General features: G+C 44.2%; 1 protein-coding gene across 1 annotated transcript in view; it reads left to right on the top strand.

Moving 5' to 3' along the window:
* Nucleotides 1-18,162, top strand: part of LOC114659582 (cytochrome P450 4B1-like) — a 48,643-nt gene that overhangs the window by 13,837 nt on the left and 16,644 nt on the right. The window contains exons 4-6 of the mRNA XM_028812149.2: nt 614-741; nt 1,853-1,980; nt 5,678-5,832. Of these exons, the coding sequence (XP_028667982.2) occupies nt 614-741; nt 1,853-1,980; nt 5,678-5,832 (411 nt within the window). The remainder of the gene's footprint in view (nt 1-613; nt 742-1,852; nt 1,981-5,677; nt 5,833-18,162) is intronic.

Raw genomic sequence — 18,162 nt, 5'->3', positions numbered from 1 at the left:
CTTATTTTGTAACAGCGGCAGTGAATGAGCAAAAGTGTCAAGGAAAATAAAATCCTTTATATTTTGGTTCAAGAGAGGTGAGTACCTATTATGGAATCTGTTGGCTCAAAGCCTCAACAAATTCATGCCTCCTGCTCCAGTTACCACTGTCTTCAAGAAATTTACTGCTCTTATATTTAATTCTATTAATTTACAGTAGTTAGCAAGGTATCTTCACAGTTCTGGTCACGATTTGGCCACAATAATTGGTCTAGCATAGTTGGCAAACACTTCCCTAGCCCCCAGCGACACTTAAAAAGACCATTGCACCATTATTATCCACTCACTCTTTTCACATTGTAGTCCACTTTCTCCTTTCTTATTGACGTCAATGCATTTTAACCGAATTTGACAAAGTTCCCAAACATTTCTACAATTTTGCCAAACTCGAGACGAACCTAATTCAGTGGGGTTTGCTTATCATTAGTGATAATGCATATTAAAAGGCAAACAATTCAAAGAAAAACAAATAGTTACATCGAACTGAATTTTAAAAAGTAATAAAGCAAAGTACCATTCTTAGGTTATTCATTGTTCACTCTGGATTTATTTATTCATTTATTTATCTTTACAGGTGAAGGTTTGTTAGTCTCCGATGGCAGTAAATGGTTCAGACATAGAAGACTCCTGACGCCTGGATTTCATTATGATATCTTAAAACCATACGTGAAAGTAATGGGGGATTCTGTAAATGTTCTGCTGGTATGACTTACTATGTTTCCTATGGCAGCTATGTTTAGTTTGCATTGGTCAACCTATAATTAATTAATTAATACAATGACATGCCGGTTATAACTTTTTTTTATAGTGGAAATGATTGAATGCTAGGCTAGTAATTATGGAGATTTGGTGAAGTACTGGATAATAAGAGTTTTAATAATTGGTGATTAAAAATATAGTAACTTAGCACTTACAGTAACTGCATCTTCCCTTCCTGTCCAAACCTGAATTGGACTAAGCAGGTTTGAAAACAGATAGATCAATGGATAATTTTTATATACTGTAATTAGGGTGGCATAGTCCAGAGGCCTGCTGCCTTACACCTCACTGTTCCTTGGTTTGATTCCTGATTTGTTCACTCTTTATGTGGAGTTTGTATGATATTCCCAAGTCTATGTGGGTTTTCCCTGAGTCCTCCATTTTTCTCTCAAAAGTTAAATATGTGTGTAATAAGAAATAAAGTAATTAGCAATTATAAGTTTATTTATAATGAGAGAAAGTTTTATGATAAGTGCCATGAGGGGACCTCTGGCGTTTAGCCTTTCCCATCCAGAAATATTTGAGCGCCCTCTGGCACCAATTCCTAAAAGCATATATTGCATATGTATATACATTTTTAGCACATAATAAAATGTTCACTATACATTAGCTGGTATGACTGGATATTACTAATTACTTATTAGCATTCTGGGTGGCGCAGTGGGTAGCGCTGCTGCCTTGCAGTTTGAGACCTGGGGACCCAGGTTCGCTTCCCGGGTCCTCTCTGCGTGGAGTTTGCATGTTCTCCCCGTGTCTGCGTGGGTTTCCTCCGGGCGCTCCGGTTTCCTCCCACAGTCCAAAGACATGCTGGTTAGGTGGATTGGCGATTCTAAATTGGCCCTGGTGTATGCTGGGTTTGTTTGTGTGTGTCCTGCGGTGGGTTGGCACCCTGCCTGGGATTGGTTCCTGCCCTGTGTTGGCTGGGATTGGCTCCAGCAGACCCCCGTGACCCTGTGTTCGGATTCAGCGGTATGGAAAATGGATGGATGGATTAGCATTCTTCCAATTTTTGCATTGTCTTACTTAAAAAGGTGTATATTATTTTTGTTTGCAGAAAAAACTGGAAAGATACTCAAACAAGTATGATGAGTCTGTGGAAATGTTTCAGCAAATAAGCCTCCTGACCCTTGATATCATACTAAAATGTGCTTTCAGTTACAACAGTAACTGTCAACTGGAAAGGTCTGTAACAACTTTGCTTCATAAATGTAGTTTTATGTGATAAAAATTATTAACTGTGTTTTATAAAGTACTCAACAACCATAATTGAGTAAAAGTGTCAGATGCTTTTCAGAAAAGTTACCCAAGTAAAAGTAAAATTTGCCCAAGAGCACACTACTCAAGTAGACTTTTGAAGGTATCTGATATTAAGTGTAATCGAGTATAAGTTTGTATTGCTCCACAAGACCCTTTTCCCGCTCTAAGATTGTATGATTATAATATGTGCCCCTGATCCCTAGGATGGAAGCAAAAAGACAAGAAAGAATAAATAAACCAGAACAAGAGTGACCAACAGTACTTTCCTACTGGCCACACAAAGCAAGTACAGAGCACACCAACAGAAGCAAAATATATGACTGGAAATGAAATTGTTATTCTAAATACTATAAAATATGGCCAACAAATAAATTATCTATTTACAAAAATCCAGTGCTGTTCACCCCGCACACTTATGGATTACAACACAAAACACTCCTCTAATATAGCACAAACACACAAATAACAATAAAGTTTAACAGAGAATGAGAAAAAAAGTCCTTTAAAGATAGATAGATAGATAGATAGATAGATAGATAGATAGATAGATAGATAGATAGATAGATAGATAGATAGATAGATAGATAGATAGATAGATAGATAGATAGATAGAGGCACTATATAACATAGATAGATAGATAGATAGATAGATAGATAGATAGATAGATAGATAGATAGATAGATAGATAGATAGATAGATAGATAGATAGATAGATAGATAGATACTTTATTAATCCCCAAGGAGAAATTCACATACTCCAGCAGCAGCATACTGATAAAAACAATATTAATTAAAGAGTGATAAAAACATAGTGCAAGTTAAAAAGTGCAAGGTGGAGAGTGCGAAGCAGATATAACAGTCAATAACTTTTTATAATGTTAACGTTTACCCCTCCCCCACAGTGGAATTGAAGAGTCGCATAGTGTGGTGGAGGAATGATCTTCTCAGTCTGTCAGTGGAGCAGGACGGTGACAGCAGTCTGTCGCTGAAGCTGCTCCTCTGTCTGGAGATGATCCTGTTCAGTGGATGCAGTGGATTCTCCATGATTGACAGGAGCCTGCTCAGCACCCGTCGCTCTGCCACAGAGCCTGCTTTCCTCACCAGTTTGTCCAGGCGTGAGGTGTCCCTCTTCTTTATGCTGCATCAGTATTGGCAGACCAGTCCAATTTATCATCCAGCTGCACTCTGAGGTATTTATAGGTCTGCACCCTCTGCACTCTAAAGTGCCCATCTATAGAATTACTGTTTTTTAATGTCCGTTATTTCATACTACAATCTAGAGAATCGTTTATCTTCCACTGCCTCCTAACACAGACATGTCAGGCCCTCTCCCAAATTCACCATAAAAAAGATAAAAGGATCTTTTATGTCATCCACTCCTCTTACCTTCTATAAAAATGAACCCGGGTCTACCTGACATCTTCAGTAGGTGCCTTAGTTTTTCCCTTTTATATGTATATGCAACTTTCTCTCTGGTGCTGTTCCTTCCCTGTCACATTATTTGCTACTGCACCTTCACTATTTAAGGTCTGGTCTGCCCACCCTACCCCCTTGCAGCTTTTATTGGCCCCCCAAGTCAGGTGTTCCTTCCCAGGTAGTCCATAGGCTTCCAAAACTTATTCAGATTTTTTACTATACAATAATGATGAAATGTACAACCAGACAATGACACTAAACACAAATGACAACTGTTACAAGTTAATGTAAGACCTCTCCTTATTTCATTTTATTTTATCCATTCATCCTTTTACTTAAACCGCCTACTAATCCAGGGAAACTGGAGCAAATCCCACCAGGAATTGGGTGCAATGCAGGAACAGGAACTAGACAGGATGCCAGCCCAATTCAGGGTAAGCACATGTAAAAATCAGGGGCCAATTTACTTTCGACAATCCACATAACATACATGTCTATGGACTGTGTAGGGGTGGAGACCTGAGCACTTGGAGGAAACCAATGGAGACACAGAAAAAAAACATGCTGACTCCACATAGGAGCTTAACCTCCCCACCTTCCTGTTCGCATTGTGGCGAGGTAGCAATGCTACCATTGAAAGCCTGCTTAATTATCTGCCCTTCCAGCAACCCCTGTGCCCTCTGAATCTGCCCAATTATATAATACAGCTGAGGCTGCTGGGAGTTGTAGGTAGTTTTAAGTAGCACTGTTTCAATGTGACAAGGTGAATGACCAAGAGCACATAAACACACATGTACACTTTGCTGCAGCCTGTGGATCAGCTCCAAAATAACAGAGACTGGGATTGCATGTCACCAATGTCCAGTTCTGTCCTATACTTGGAACTAGTAGGTAGGCCGGGTCTTAATGCCGGTGGGATAAAAATGTGCATTTGTGTAGCTCATTTGTTTTGTAGTTTAATAATGCAGATGAGTAGAGCAAAACATTTCAGAGTAAAAGTAGCCATTTGTGTTTGAAAATGAAGTGAAGTAAAAGCATAGTATTCTCAAAACATACTTCAAGTACAGTAAGTATTTCTAGTGTGTTACTGTACAACACAGGAGATTAAAAGAGGGTTTTTTAAACATTTCATTTATTAGTTGATTTAGCAGTTTTTTGACAGTGTCCAATGATGCCGCTTCTCTATATTAGATTGGTTTCTTTTACCATCCAAAAAATCATAATACACTAGAGTGGAGACAAATCATGCTGACATGTGGTGTAGTCTCTGAACGTTGGACAAGGAGAAGGAGTCCCATCAGATGTTCTCATTATTAAGGTAGGATAATAGCCTTGTGGCTAAAGATCTGCACTGGTATCTGGGAGGTTGCTGGTTCAAATCCCATTACTGCCAGAAGCGATCCTACTCTGTTTGGGCCCTTGAGCCAGGTTCTGTAATGAACTAAACACAATCGCATAAAAGGTTGGGGTTGTTAGCCCCATATACTGTAACAAAATCACAGGTCAATAGTTTCAAATAACTCAAAGACGTAGAAGGAGGGGTAGACGGACAATTTATGTGGATGGACCGGAAATTAAATGGTGGGATGCTGGGAAAATCGTGGTGCTGGATGGGTAACTGACATCATCACAGGGGGACCAGAGGGAAGAAAGGAACCCGGAAGTGCTATGGTGGTATTAAGGCGACGGAGCCTCATTCTTTCTGGGGAAATAAGAAGAGAGAGGTTAGTACGCTGCCGTTGTCCCCTGGCATGACTTGTCGCGGTGCGTGTCAGGTCCTTAAACTGCTCCCCATGCGCACGTGCGTGACAGTCCTTAACCTGACAATTGCTCCAGGGATGCTGAACCTGTGCTCTGACCCCTAAAGGTCATGCAAAAAGACAATTGTCCCTATGGGATTAATAGAGTAGTATGTATTAGGTCTTAGTAGAGCTTTCCCTAGGAACTGTTTTTATTATGGCGTGGTTTTTATTGTGGTGGTATTTATAACAGGGACTTTTACTTTGGGTATTAAATGGTCCTTAGGTAACAGAGAAGCAACACTGGAGATCAGTGGTGTAATTGTTCTTGTGCCTCCAAAAACCCCAGGAAACAGAATCACACAGTCTTTAATGTCATTAAAAATGTTTTTCCATGTAAAATGCATTTCTGCTAAGTGAATGCTCATCCTTAATAAATATTAACATGTATTCATTTGTCTTGCAGTGACACAAATTCCTATGTTCAAGCTGTATATGACCTTTGTCATCTCACCAATTTAAGACTTAGGACATTTCCATTACACAGTGATATCATTTTCCATCTTACCTCAGCTGGATACAAGTTCAGAAAATCCTGCAATATAGCACACCATCATACAGGTAAAAACAAAAATAAAATCAACTTTCCTTTACATTACATTTTTCCTTTATGTATTTAGTTAAAACAGCAGATTTACAGCAAAATGAAATTCTTTGTACAGTCTATACGTTCTAAGACATGCTGTTGTGTGGCATTACTGTGGTTGAAATCCATCGGTGTATTCTTCTTACATGTAATGGAATACTGAGGATGAACAAAAGGTTTGTGTAGTTGTAGTCAAATTGAAAAATAACTATTTGATAATTGTGATTTTTGAGCCTAATTACTGTATGTTAGTATGCTTACAGCTGAAGTAAGGACATTTCTTTCAGGAAGGCTTAAGTGATTAGGGCAGGTACGCTGCTCACAGATAGTCAAAAGAATGTGCTGTGTTTGAGCCTTGGAAGACCACAGTCCATAAAAGACATATTCAGATAGCTCAGGCTGTAGTTACCATTACCTGGTATGTGTCACAAATAGCTCACTGTATTTGCAAAATGTTTGGGGTGTCAGGGAACATCTACCCAGAAGGCCATCTCCTACACTCTGCCGAACCGGAACTACAGTCCCACTAAAGACAATGATTGTACTGTTCCAATGGCTTCTCTTCAGTCTGGATTTGTATATATAAAAAATTATACTACACTATATACTAAGAGCAGACGCTGCAATGTAAAGCAATTAAATATAGATTTCCTTTTTAACCATATTTCTCTTGTCTTATTGTCTTAATATTTTTACCATGGAAAGGAGGAAATTACTAAAGGGGTATGTATACATGTTCAGAGTATGTCCTGTATTTCTAAAAATTGGGAGTGTGATCCTCTCAACTTTCTCGTATACTGAGATAGAGGAAAAGGTCATCAGAACCACTTCCAATTGTGCAATATTTCTTTGTTTCTCATCATAACTAATTGATAATATCGATGCACAATCATTTATCTCTGTTTATAATCCATCCATCCATTGTCTCCCGCTTATCCGAGGTCGGGTCGCGGGGGCAGCAGCTTGAGCAGAGATGCCCAGACTTCCCTCTCCCCGGCCACTTCTTCTAGCTCTTCCGGGAGAATCCCAAGGTGTTCCCAGGCCAGTCGAGAGACATAGTCCCTCCAGCGTGTCCTGGGTCTTCCCCGGGGCCTCCTCCCGGTTGGACGTGCCCGGAACACCTCACCAGGGAGGCGTCCAGGAGGCATCCTGATCAGATGCCCGAGCCACCTCATCTGACTCCTCTCGATGCGGAGGAGCAGCGGCTCTACTCTGAGCCCCTCCCGGATGACTGAGCTTCTCACCCTATCTTTAAGGGAAAGCCCAGACACCCTGCGGAGGAAACTCATTTCAGCCGCTTGTATTCGCGATCTCGTTCTTTCGGTCACTACCCATAGCTCATGACCATAGGTGAGGGTAGGAACATAGATCGACTAGTAAATTGAGAGCTTCGCCTTGCGGCTCAGCTCCTTTTTCACCACGACAGACCGATGCAACGCCCGCATTACTGCGGATGCCGCACCGATCCGCCTGTCGATCTCACGCTCCATTCTTCCCTCACTCGTGAACAAGACCCCGAGATACTTGAACTCCTCCACTTGGGGCAGGATCTCGCTACCAACCCTGAGAGGGCACTCCACCCTTTTCCGGTTGAGGACCATGGTCTCGGATTTGGAGGTGCTGATTCTCATCCCAGCCGCTTCACACTCGGCTGCGAACCGATCCAGAGAGAGCTGAAGATCACGGCCTGATGAAGCAAACAGGACAACATCATCTGCAAAAAGCAGTGACCCAATCCTGAGCCCACCAAACCGGACCCCCTCAACACCCTGGCTGCGCCTAGAAATTCTGTCCATAAAAGTTATGAACAGAATCGGTGACAAAGGGCAGCCCTGGCGGAGTCCAACTCTCACTGGAAACGGGTTCGACTTACTGCCGGCAATGCGGACCAAGCTCTGGCACTGATCGTACAGGGACTGAACAGCCCTTATCAGGGGGGCCGGTACCCCATACTCTCGGAGTACCCCCCACAGGATTCCCCGAGGGACACGGTCGAATGCCTTTTCCAAGTCCACAAAACACATGTAGACTGGTTGGGCAAACTCCCATGCACCCTCCAGGACCCTGCTAAGGGTATAGAGCTGGTCCACTGTTCCGCGACCAGGACGAAAACCACACTGTTCCTCCTGAATCCGAGGCTCGACTATCCGACGGACCCTCCTCTCCAGGACCCCTGAATAGACTTTTCCAGGGAGGCTGAGGAGTGTGATCCCTCTGTAGTTGGAATACACCCTCCGATCCCCCTTCTTAAATTAATAATAATAATTTAATTTTTTAATAATTTTTTGCATTTATATAGCGCTTTTCTCACTACTCAAAGCGCTCAGCAATTGCAGGTTAAGGGCCTTGCTTAAGGGCCCAACAGAGCAGAGTCCCTATTGGCATTTACGGGATTCGAACCGGCAACCTTCCGATTGCCAGTGCAGATCTCTAGCCTCAGAGCCACCGCTAAGAGGGGGACCACCACCCCGGTCTGCCAATCCAGAGGCACTGTCCCTGATGTCCATGCGATGTTGCAGAGGCGTGTCAGCCAAGACAGTCCTACAACATCCAGAGCCTTGAGGAACTCCGGGCGTATCTCATCCACCCCCGGGGCCCTGCCACCAAGGAGTTTTTTGACCACCTCAGTGACCTCAGTCCCAGAGATGGGGGAGCCCACCTCTGAGTCCCCAGGCTCTGCTTCCTCATTGGAAGGCATGTTAATGGGATTGAGGAGGTCTTTGAAGTATTCCCCCCACCGACCCACAACGTCCCGAGTCGAGGTCAGCAGCGCACCATCCCCACCATATACAGTGTTGACACTGCACTGCTTCCCCTTCCTGAGACGCCGGATGGTGGACCAGAATCTCCTCGAAGCCGTCCGAAAGTCATTCTCCATGGCCTCCCCAAACTCCTCCCACGCCCGAGTTTTTGCCTCAGCAACCACCAAAGCCGCATTCCGCTTGGCCTGCCGGTACCTATCAGCTGCCTCCGGGGTCCCACAGGACAAAAGGGTCCTGTAGGACTCCTTCTTCAGCTTGACGGCATCCTTCACCGCCGGTGTCCACCAGCGGGTTCGGGGATTGCCGCCACGACAGGCACCGACCACCTTACGGCCACAGCTCCGGTCAGCTGCCTCAACAATAGAGGCACGGAACATGGCCCATTCGGACTCAATGTCCCCCACCTCCCTCGGGATGTGGTCGAAGTTCTGCCGGAGGTGGGAGTTGAAGCTACTTCTGACAGGGGGCTCTGCCAGACGTTCCCAGCAGACCCTCACAACACGTTTGGGCCTACCACGCCTGACCGGCATCCTCCCCCACCATCGAAGCCAACTCACCACCAGGTGGTGATCAGTTGACAGCTCCGCCCCTCTCTTCACCCGAGTGTCCAAGACATGTGGCTGCAAGTCCGATGACACGACCACAAAGTCGATCATCGAACTGAGGCCTAGGGTGTCCTGGTGCCAAGTGCACATATGAACACCCCTATGCTTGAACATGGTGTTCGTTATGGACAATCCGTGACGAGCACAGAAGTCCAATAACAAAACACCGCTCGGGTTCAGATCAGGGGGGCCATTCCTCCCAATCACGCCCTTCCAGGTCTCACTGTCATTGCCCACGTGAGCATTGAAGTCTCTCAGCAGAACGAGGGAGTCCCCAGAAGGTATGCCCTCTAGCACCCCCTCCAGGGACTCCAAAAAGGGTGGGTACTCCGAACTGCTGTTCGGTGCATACGCACAAACAACAGTTAGGACCCGTCCCCCCACCCGAAGGCGAAGGGAGGCTACCCTCTCGTCCACCGGGGTAAACCCCAATGTACAGGCTCCAAGTTGGGGGGCAATAAGTATACCCACACCTGCTCGGCGCCTCTCACCGGGGGCAACTCCAGAGTGGTAGAGAGTCCAGCCCCTCTCAAGGAGATTGGTTCCAGAGTCCAAGCTGTGCGTCGAGGTGAGCCCGACTATATCTAGCCGGAACCTCTCAACTTCGCGCACTAGCTCAGGCTCCTTCCCCTTCAGAGAGGTGACATTCCACGTCCCAAGAGCCAGTTTCTGTAGCCGAGGATAGGACCGCCAAGGTCCCCGCCTTCGGCCACCACCCAACTCACACTGCACCCGACCTCCTTGGCCCCTCCCATAGGTGGTGAGCCCATGGGAAGGGGGACCCACGTTGCCTCTTCGGGCTGTGCCCGGCCGAGCCCCATGGGTGCAGGCACGGCCACCAGGCGCTCGCCATCGAGCCCCACCTCCAGGCCTGGCTCCAGAGTGGGGCCCCGGTGACCCGCGTCCGGGCAAGGGAAAACGCCGTCCAAAATTGTTTTTCTTCATAGGAGGTTTGTTTAACCGCTCTTTGTCTCATCCCTCACCTAGGACCAGTTTGCCTTGGGTGGCCCTACCAGGGGCATAAAGCCCCGGACAACAGAGCTCCTAGGATCATTGGGACACGCAAACCCCTCCACCACGATAAGGTGACGGTTAAAGGAGGGTTATATTAAAGTGATATTTTTGCACTTAGGGAGGTTGAAAATGGTGGCAGACTTTTTTCATGATTATACAGTCATGGCCGAAATTATCGGCACCCCTGGAATTTTCCCAGAAAATGCACCATTTCTCCCAGAAAATTGTTGCAATTACAAATGTTTTGGTATCCACATGTTTATTTCCTTTATGTGCATTGGAATAACACAAAAAAACAGAAAAAAAAGCCAATCTAACATCATTTCACACAAAACTCAAAAACAGGGCTGGACAAAATTATCGGCACCCTCAACTTAATATTTGGTCACATGCCCTTTGGAAAAAATTACTGAAATCAAGCGCTTCCTATAACCGTCAACAAGCTTGTTACACTTCTCAAATGGAATTTCTGACCACTCTTCTTTTGCAAACTGCTCAAGGTCTCTCAGATTTGAAGGGCGCCTTCTCCCAACAGCAATTTTGAGATCTCTCCATAAGTGTTCAATTGGATTTAAATCCGGACTCATTGCTGGCCACTTCAGAACTCTCCAGCGCTTTGTCTTCAACCATTTCTGGGTGCTTTTAGAGGTATGTTTGGGGTCATTGTCCTGCTGGAACACCCATGACTTCTGACACAGACCCAGCTTTCTGACACTGGGCCCTACTTTGCGCCCCAAAATCTTTTGGTAGTCTTCAGATTTCATTATGCCTTCTACACAGTCAAAGCATCCAGTGCCAGAGGCAGCAAAACATCCCCAAAACATCTTAGAACCTCCACCATGTTTGACTGTAGGTACTGTGTCCTTTTCTTCGTAGGCCTCATTCCATTTTCTGTAAACAGTAGAATGATGAGCTTTACCAAAAAGCTCTGCCTTGGTCTCATCTGTCCAAAAGACGTTTGCCCAGAAGGATTTTGACTTCCTCAAGTATATTTTGGCAAACTCCAGTCTGGCTTTTTTATGTTTCTGTGTCAGCAGTGGGGTCCTCCTGGCTCTCCTGCCATAGCGTTTCATTTCGTTCAGATGTCGACAGGTAGTTCGATATATGACAGTGTTGCACTCTGAGTCTGCAGAACAGCTTGAATATGTTTTGAAGTTGATTGGGGCTGTTTATCCACCATTCTGATTATCCTTCGTTGCAGTCTTTTATCAGTTTTTCTCTTCTGTCCACATCCAGGGAGATTAGCTCCAGTGCCATGTGTTGTGAACTTCTTGATTATGTTGCGCACAGTGGACAAAGGAACATGAAGATCTCTGGAGATGGACTTGTAGCCTTGAGATTGTTGATATTTTTCCACAATTTTTGTTCTCAAGTCCTCAGACAATTCTCTGCTCTTCTTTCTGTTCTCCATGCTTAGTGTGGCACACTCAGACACACAACAGAAAGGCTGAGTCAACTTTTCTCCATTTTAACTGGCTTCAGGTGTGATTGCTATATTGCCAGCACCTGTTTCTTGCCACAGGTGAGTTCAAATGAGAATCATATGCTTGAAATAAAACGATTTACCCACAATTTTGAAAAGGTGCCAATAATTTTGTCCGGTCCATTTTTGGAGTTCTGTGTGACATGATGTCAGATTTGGCTTTTTCTCTCTGTTTTTTTGTGTTGTTCCAATGCACATAAAGGAAATAATCATGTGGATACCAAAACATTTGTAATTGCAACAATTTTCTGGGAGAAATGGTGCATTTTCTGGGAAAATTCCAGGGGTGCCAATAATTTCGGCCATGACTGTATATGCATTACTTAGATTATGTGCAAAGTGAAAAGAGTTATAGTCACCTAAACACATAGAAGACATGTTAGTATTATATAATATTTGTTGCAATAAATTGTTATAGGTAAAACTGCATTTAGCTACATTTAAGTATGATAATGACAGCAGAAATAAAAAAAATATAAAATTAAATGTATTACCAGGAACACGACGGGGACATAGCAACTTATTGTTCCCATTACATCTTTATATTTACATGGCATGTTCAATGTTTACACGTTATTGTTAAACTGATGATGTATACACTAAAATATAATTAATAATAGTTATTGAAAGAATATCCATCCATCCATTTTCCAACCCGCTGAATCCGAACACAGGGTCACGGGGGTCTGCTGGAGCCAATCCCAGCCAACACAGGGCACAAGGCAGGAACCAATCCCGGGCAGGGTGCCAACCCACCGCAGGACACACACAAGCACACCCACACACCAAGCACACACTTGGGCCAATTTAGAATCACCAATCCACCTAACCTGCATGTCTTTGGACTGTGGGAGGAAACCCACACAGACACGGGGAGAACATGCAAACTCCATGCAGGGAGGACCCGGAAAGTGAACCCAGGTCCCCAGACTGCGAGGCAGCAGCGCTACCCACTGCGCCACCGTGCCGCCCCTATTGAAAGAATATGCATTATATTAATACAGTTTTTAATATCGTGTACACCTTTATATTTCCATGATACAAAAAAATTTGGATTGTTGTTTATATATTTATATTGTTGTTGTATTTCCATAGTAACATGTCCATTTTGTTGGTTTTTATGCTGCATTCCATTTACCTCATAGTCACATATCGGAGCTGGGAATGACATCACACCCGAGTTTATCGCATTCCTGTAAAACATTCAGAAAACCAATATGGACACATCCAGGAAAACGTTTGTTATGATTGCTCCATTGGAACAAATAGCAGTTGATAACTACAAATTACGTGGTATTTTGCATATCCAAATGCTGTAGCAGCATGTCCACAGATAAAAGTTGGACAGTACGACTGATTTAATGAGACACAAATAGACAGAAGTGCTCATAAACCATTTAATGCTACAGCTCTCACTAAAGTTTGCAGTGTATTTTGCCATTTTGGTTTGTCATTATGATCTGAACTCGGACAAACTCAGACTTGACAGACCAACTTAAGGGAGCATTCCAGTTGAAAATTCAGACTAGGGACTCGATAATTCTGACTTCCCATTTCAAATGTAATGCAACATAATACCACAAGAGTTTTTTTTATTGTTAGTGACTCAAATAACTCTTGCATAAAACATGTCAGTGTGCGAATGCGTACCATTTCGATGGACAAATGCATTCACATTATAGTTAGATACAGGTCACTTGTACGTATGAATCATCAAGATAAGCAAATCCAGTCTGAGCAGAAAATTGGAATTGAGCAATGAGGCTTGTAAACATAGCCATAGTGATCTCCGTGACAGACTGCCATACAATCCAAACCTTGCTTCTGCCTTTTAGTTCAATGACACCAGTATAGATTCTGGTCCTCTATCACCACAAATTACAGTGCCTTCAGAAATTATTCAAACCCATTCACTTTTTTTACACATTTTGTTATGTTGTAGCTTTTTGCTAAAATAATTTAAATTCATGTTTTCCCTCATCAAACAACACTTAGTATTCCAGAATGAGAAAGTGAAAAGAAGATTGTACATTTTTATTGCAAATTTATTAAAAGGAAAAAAAAGAAATTAAATATTATATTGACAGAAGTATTCAGACCCCTTACTGAGTACTTCATCAAAGCCCCTTTGGCACCAATTCCAGCCTGGAGTCTTCTTGTGTCTGACGTGATAAGCTTTGCACACCCAGATTTGTGGATTTTTTGCTATTCTTCTCTTTACATCCTTTCCTACTGTGCTAGGCTGGATGGAGACTGTTAGTGGACAATGGAATTGGACAGCTTTTTTTCAGGTCTCTCTAAAGATGTTTGATTGGGTTCAAGTCTGGGCTTTGGCTGGGCCACTCAAGAACACTCACAGAATTGTTCTTAGGCCACTCCTGTGTTATCTTTGCTTTCTGCTTAGGTTTAATGTCCCGTTGGAAGATTAACCTTCTCCAAGACTGAGGTCCAGGATTCTCTAGAGTAGGTTTTCATTAAGAACATCTCTGTACTTTTCTGTATTCATCTTTTGCTCAACTCTGTCTGATCTCCCAATCCATGCCATTGAAAAACAAACCTACAGCATAATTCTGCAACCACCATGCTTCAATCTAGGAATGGCATTGCACAGGTGATGAGTGGTGCATTATTTCCTCCAGACATGAAGCTTAGTATTTAGGCCATACAGTTCAATCTTGGTTTCATCAGACCAGAGAATCTTGTTTCTCCTAGTCTGAGAGCCCTTCAGGTGTCATTTTCCAAACTCCATTTGTCATCTGGCCACTCTGCCATTAAGTCCAAATTAGTAGAGTGTTGCAGTGGTGGTTGCCACTCTGAATGTTTCCTCTATCTCCACAAACATTCCCTGGAGCTGAGCCTGAGTGATCATCAGGTTGATGTTCACCTCTCTTACCAAAGCCCTTATCCTCCAATTGCTCAGTTTGGCTGGACAGCCAGCTCCAGGAAGTGAGAGAGAGAGAGAGAGAGAGAGAGGGGTTAGGAGCACACGCTGATACAGCACATTGACGCACCCATCACACGACAAACAAACTCAGGATCCCAGATTAGGGCCCGAGTGCAGCCATGCAACGGGTGACACCTCAGCACCACACTAGTTCAAATGGAATGGAACCAGTGTGAGTTTTTTTTATGGTGGCCGGACTACCAATTCTGCCACCAACATCCACGTTTTTCCCTGCAGTTTGGAGGGCCTACATGCAGGGCTGGATGCTGATTAATGTCATAACCATGACGGAGCAATTGCAGGTTATTGGCCTTGATCAAGGGCCCAATGAAGTAGAGTCACAGTTATTGCAAACTAATACTGTTTAAGAATTATGGTGGTCACTGTGCTCTTGGAAACCTTTGATGCTGCTGAAACATTTTGTAGCCTTCTCCAGATCTGTGCCTTCACATAATCTTGTCTCAAAATTCAATTCCTTTAACCTCGAGGCCTGGGCTATGCTCAACTGTGGAACCTTCAATAGACAAGTGTGTGCATTTCCTAATCATTTCCAGTCAAATTAACTAACCACAGATGGACTCCAAATGAGGTGTAGAAACACCTCAATGATGATCAACAGAATGGTATGCACCTAAGCCAGTTTTCAAGTGTTATTGCTAAGGTCTGAATACTTATGTCAATGTGGTATTTCAGTATATTTATTTTTAATAAGTATGCAAAAGTTCCTAAAATCCTATTTTAGCTTTGTCGCTTTCTGAATCCGGGATATTAATTGTTGTTTGAAGAGGGAAAAAAAACATTTTAATGATTTTAGCGTAAGGTTCCAACATAAAATGTGAAAAATAAAGGGATTACTTGGGGAAGGCACTATACATTGTGTATTTGAGAATGTTTTGTTATGTTATAATTATTCTATTACAAACAATGTAGAATTGTTTATAAGACCATAAATTTTCCTACAAAACATTCTCAAACCAATTGAATCTAGTTCAGGGTAGACAGACAGACAGACAGACAGACAGACAGACAGACAGACTAGAGAGAGAGAGAGAGAGAGAGAGAGAGAGAGAGAGAGAGAGAGATAGATAGATAGATAGATAGATAGATAGATAGATAGATAGATAGATAGATAGATAGATAGATAGATAGATAGATAGATAGATACTTTATTAATTCACATACTCCAGCAGCAGCATACTGATAAAGAACAATATTAAATTAAAGAGTGATAACAATGCAGGTATACAGACAGACAATAACTTTGTATAATGTTTAATGTTAACGTTTACTCCCCCGGGTGGAATTGAAGAGTTGCATAGTGTGGGGGAGGAACGATCTCCTCAGTCTGTCAGTGGAGCAGGACGGTGACAGCAGTCTGTCGCTGAAGCTGCTCCTCTGTCTGGAGATGATCCTGTTCAGTGGATGCAGTGGAATCTCCATGATTCATAGGAGCCTGCTCAGCGCCCGTCGCTCTGCCACAGATGTCAAACTGTCCAGCTCCGTGCCTACAATAGAGCCTGCCTTCCTCACCAGTTTGTCCAGGCGTGAGGCGTCCCTCTTCTTTGTGCTGCTTCCCCAGCACACCACCGCATAAAGAGGGCGCTCGCCACAACTGTTTGATAGAACATCTGCAGCATCTTATTGCAGATGATGAAGGACGCAAGTCTTCTAAGGAAGTATAGTCGGCTCTGTCCTTTCTTACACAGAGCATCAGTATTGGCAGTCCAGTCCAATTTATCACCCAGCTGCACTCCCAGGTATTTATAGGTCTGTACCCTCTGCACACAGTCACCTCTGATGATCACGGGGTCCATGAGGGGCCTGGTCCTCCTAAAATCCACCACCAGCTCCTTGGTTTTGCTGGTGTTCAGTTGTAGGTGGTTTGAGTCGCACCATTTAACAAAGTCCTTGATTAGGTTCCTATACTCCTCCTCCTGCCCACTCCTGATGCAGCCCACGATAGCAGTGTCGTTAGCGAAATTTTGCGCGTTGCAGGACTCCGAGTTATATTGGAAGTCCGATGTATATAGGCTGAACAGGACCGGAGAAAGTACAGTCCCCTGCGGCGCTCCTGTGTTGCTGACCACAATGTCAGACCTGCAGTTCCCGAGACGCACATACTGAGGTCTGTCTTTAAGATAGTCCATGATCCATGCCACCAGTTATGAATCTATTCCCGTCTCTGTCAGCTTGTCCCTAAGGAGCAGAGGTTGGATGGTGTTGAAGGCGCTAGAGAAGTCCAGAGACATAATTCTTACAGCACCACTGCCTCTGTCCAAGTGGGAGAGTGATTGGTGTAGTATATAGATGATGGCATCCTCTGCTCCCACCTTCTCCTGGTATGCGAACTGCAGAGGGTCGAGGGCATGGCGGACCTGTGGCCTTAGGTGGTGAAGCAGCAGCCGCTCCATGGTCTTCATCACATGCGACGTCAGAGCGACAGGCCAGAAGTCGTTCAGCTCACTAGGAGGTGATACCTTTGGGAATGGGGTGATGCAAGATGTTTTCCAAAGCCTCGGGACTCTCCCCTGTTCCATGCTCAGGTTGAAGATGCGCTGTAGAGGACTCCCCAGCTCCAACGCACAGGCCTTCAGCAGTCATGGCGATACTCCATCTGGACCTGCTGCTTTGCTGGCACGAAGTCTCCTCAGCTCTCTGCTTACATGGGCTGCTGTAATTGTGGGTTGGGGTAAACTCTTTACTATGCTGGTGTCAGCAGAAGGATGGGTGGAGGGTGCAGTACTCCGAGGTGAGAGTGGGTTAGGGTGGTCAAACCTGTTAAAGAAGTTGTTTATCTGATTTTCTCTCTCCACGTCTCTCTCTGGCACCCTGCTTCGAGCTGCAGCCAGTGATGATCTTCATCCCATCCCACACTTCCTTCATGCTGTTATTCTGCAACTTCTGCTCCAGCTTTCTCCTGTACTGCTCCTTCGCCGCCCTGAGCTGGACTCTGAGTTCCTACTGCACGCGCTTGAGCTCATGCTGATCACTGCCTTTAAAAGCCCTTTTCTTCTGGTTCAAAAGGCCCTTGATGTCACTTGTAATCCATGGCTTGTTGTTAGCATAGCGGCGTACAGTTCTTACTGGAACTACAATGTCCATACAGAAGTCGATGTAGTCAGTAGTGCAGTCAACAACCTCCTCAATGTTCTCAATATATGATCCCTGCAGGATATCCCAACGGGGATGGGTAATGGGGAGCTGAAGCATTCGATACAAGCAGAGGCCCATAATGCACATTGCTTCAGCCCATCATAGAACTCACTCATACCCACACACATATCTAAGGCCAATTAATCTAACCAGGCATGTCTTTGGGACTGTGGGAGGGAAATTGGATTACCCAAAGAAATGTGCATTCTTCAAAGAGACAATAACTAGGTGAGGTGTTCAAACCCAGGAAGCAGCAGCACTAACCTCTGTGCTAACCACTAACAGTCTAATGAGTGGCAGCAGGGAGATCTGTTTCATTGTCCCAGCTACCTGTAAATTCCCCA

Source organism: Erpetoichthys calabaricus, chromosome 10 (assembly GCF_900747795.2).
Source record: "Erpetoichthys calabaricus chromosome 10, fErpCal1.3, whole genome shotgun sequence".
Lineage (NCBI taxonomy): Eukaryota > Metazoa > Chordata > Cladistia > Polypteriformes > Polypteridae > Erpetoichthys > Erpetoichthys calabaricus.
The sequence above is the reverse complement of the archived record's forward strand: the minus strand, read 5'-3'. Positions and strand labels throughout refer to the sequence as shown.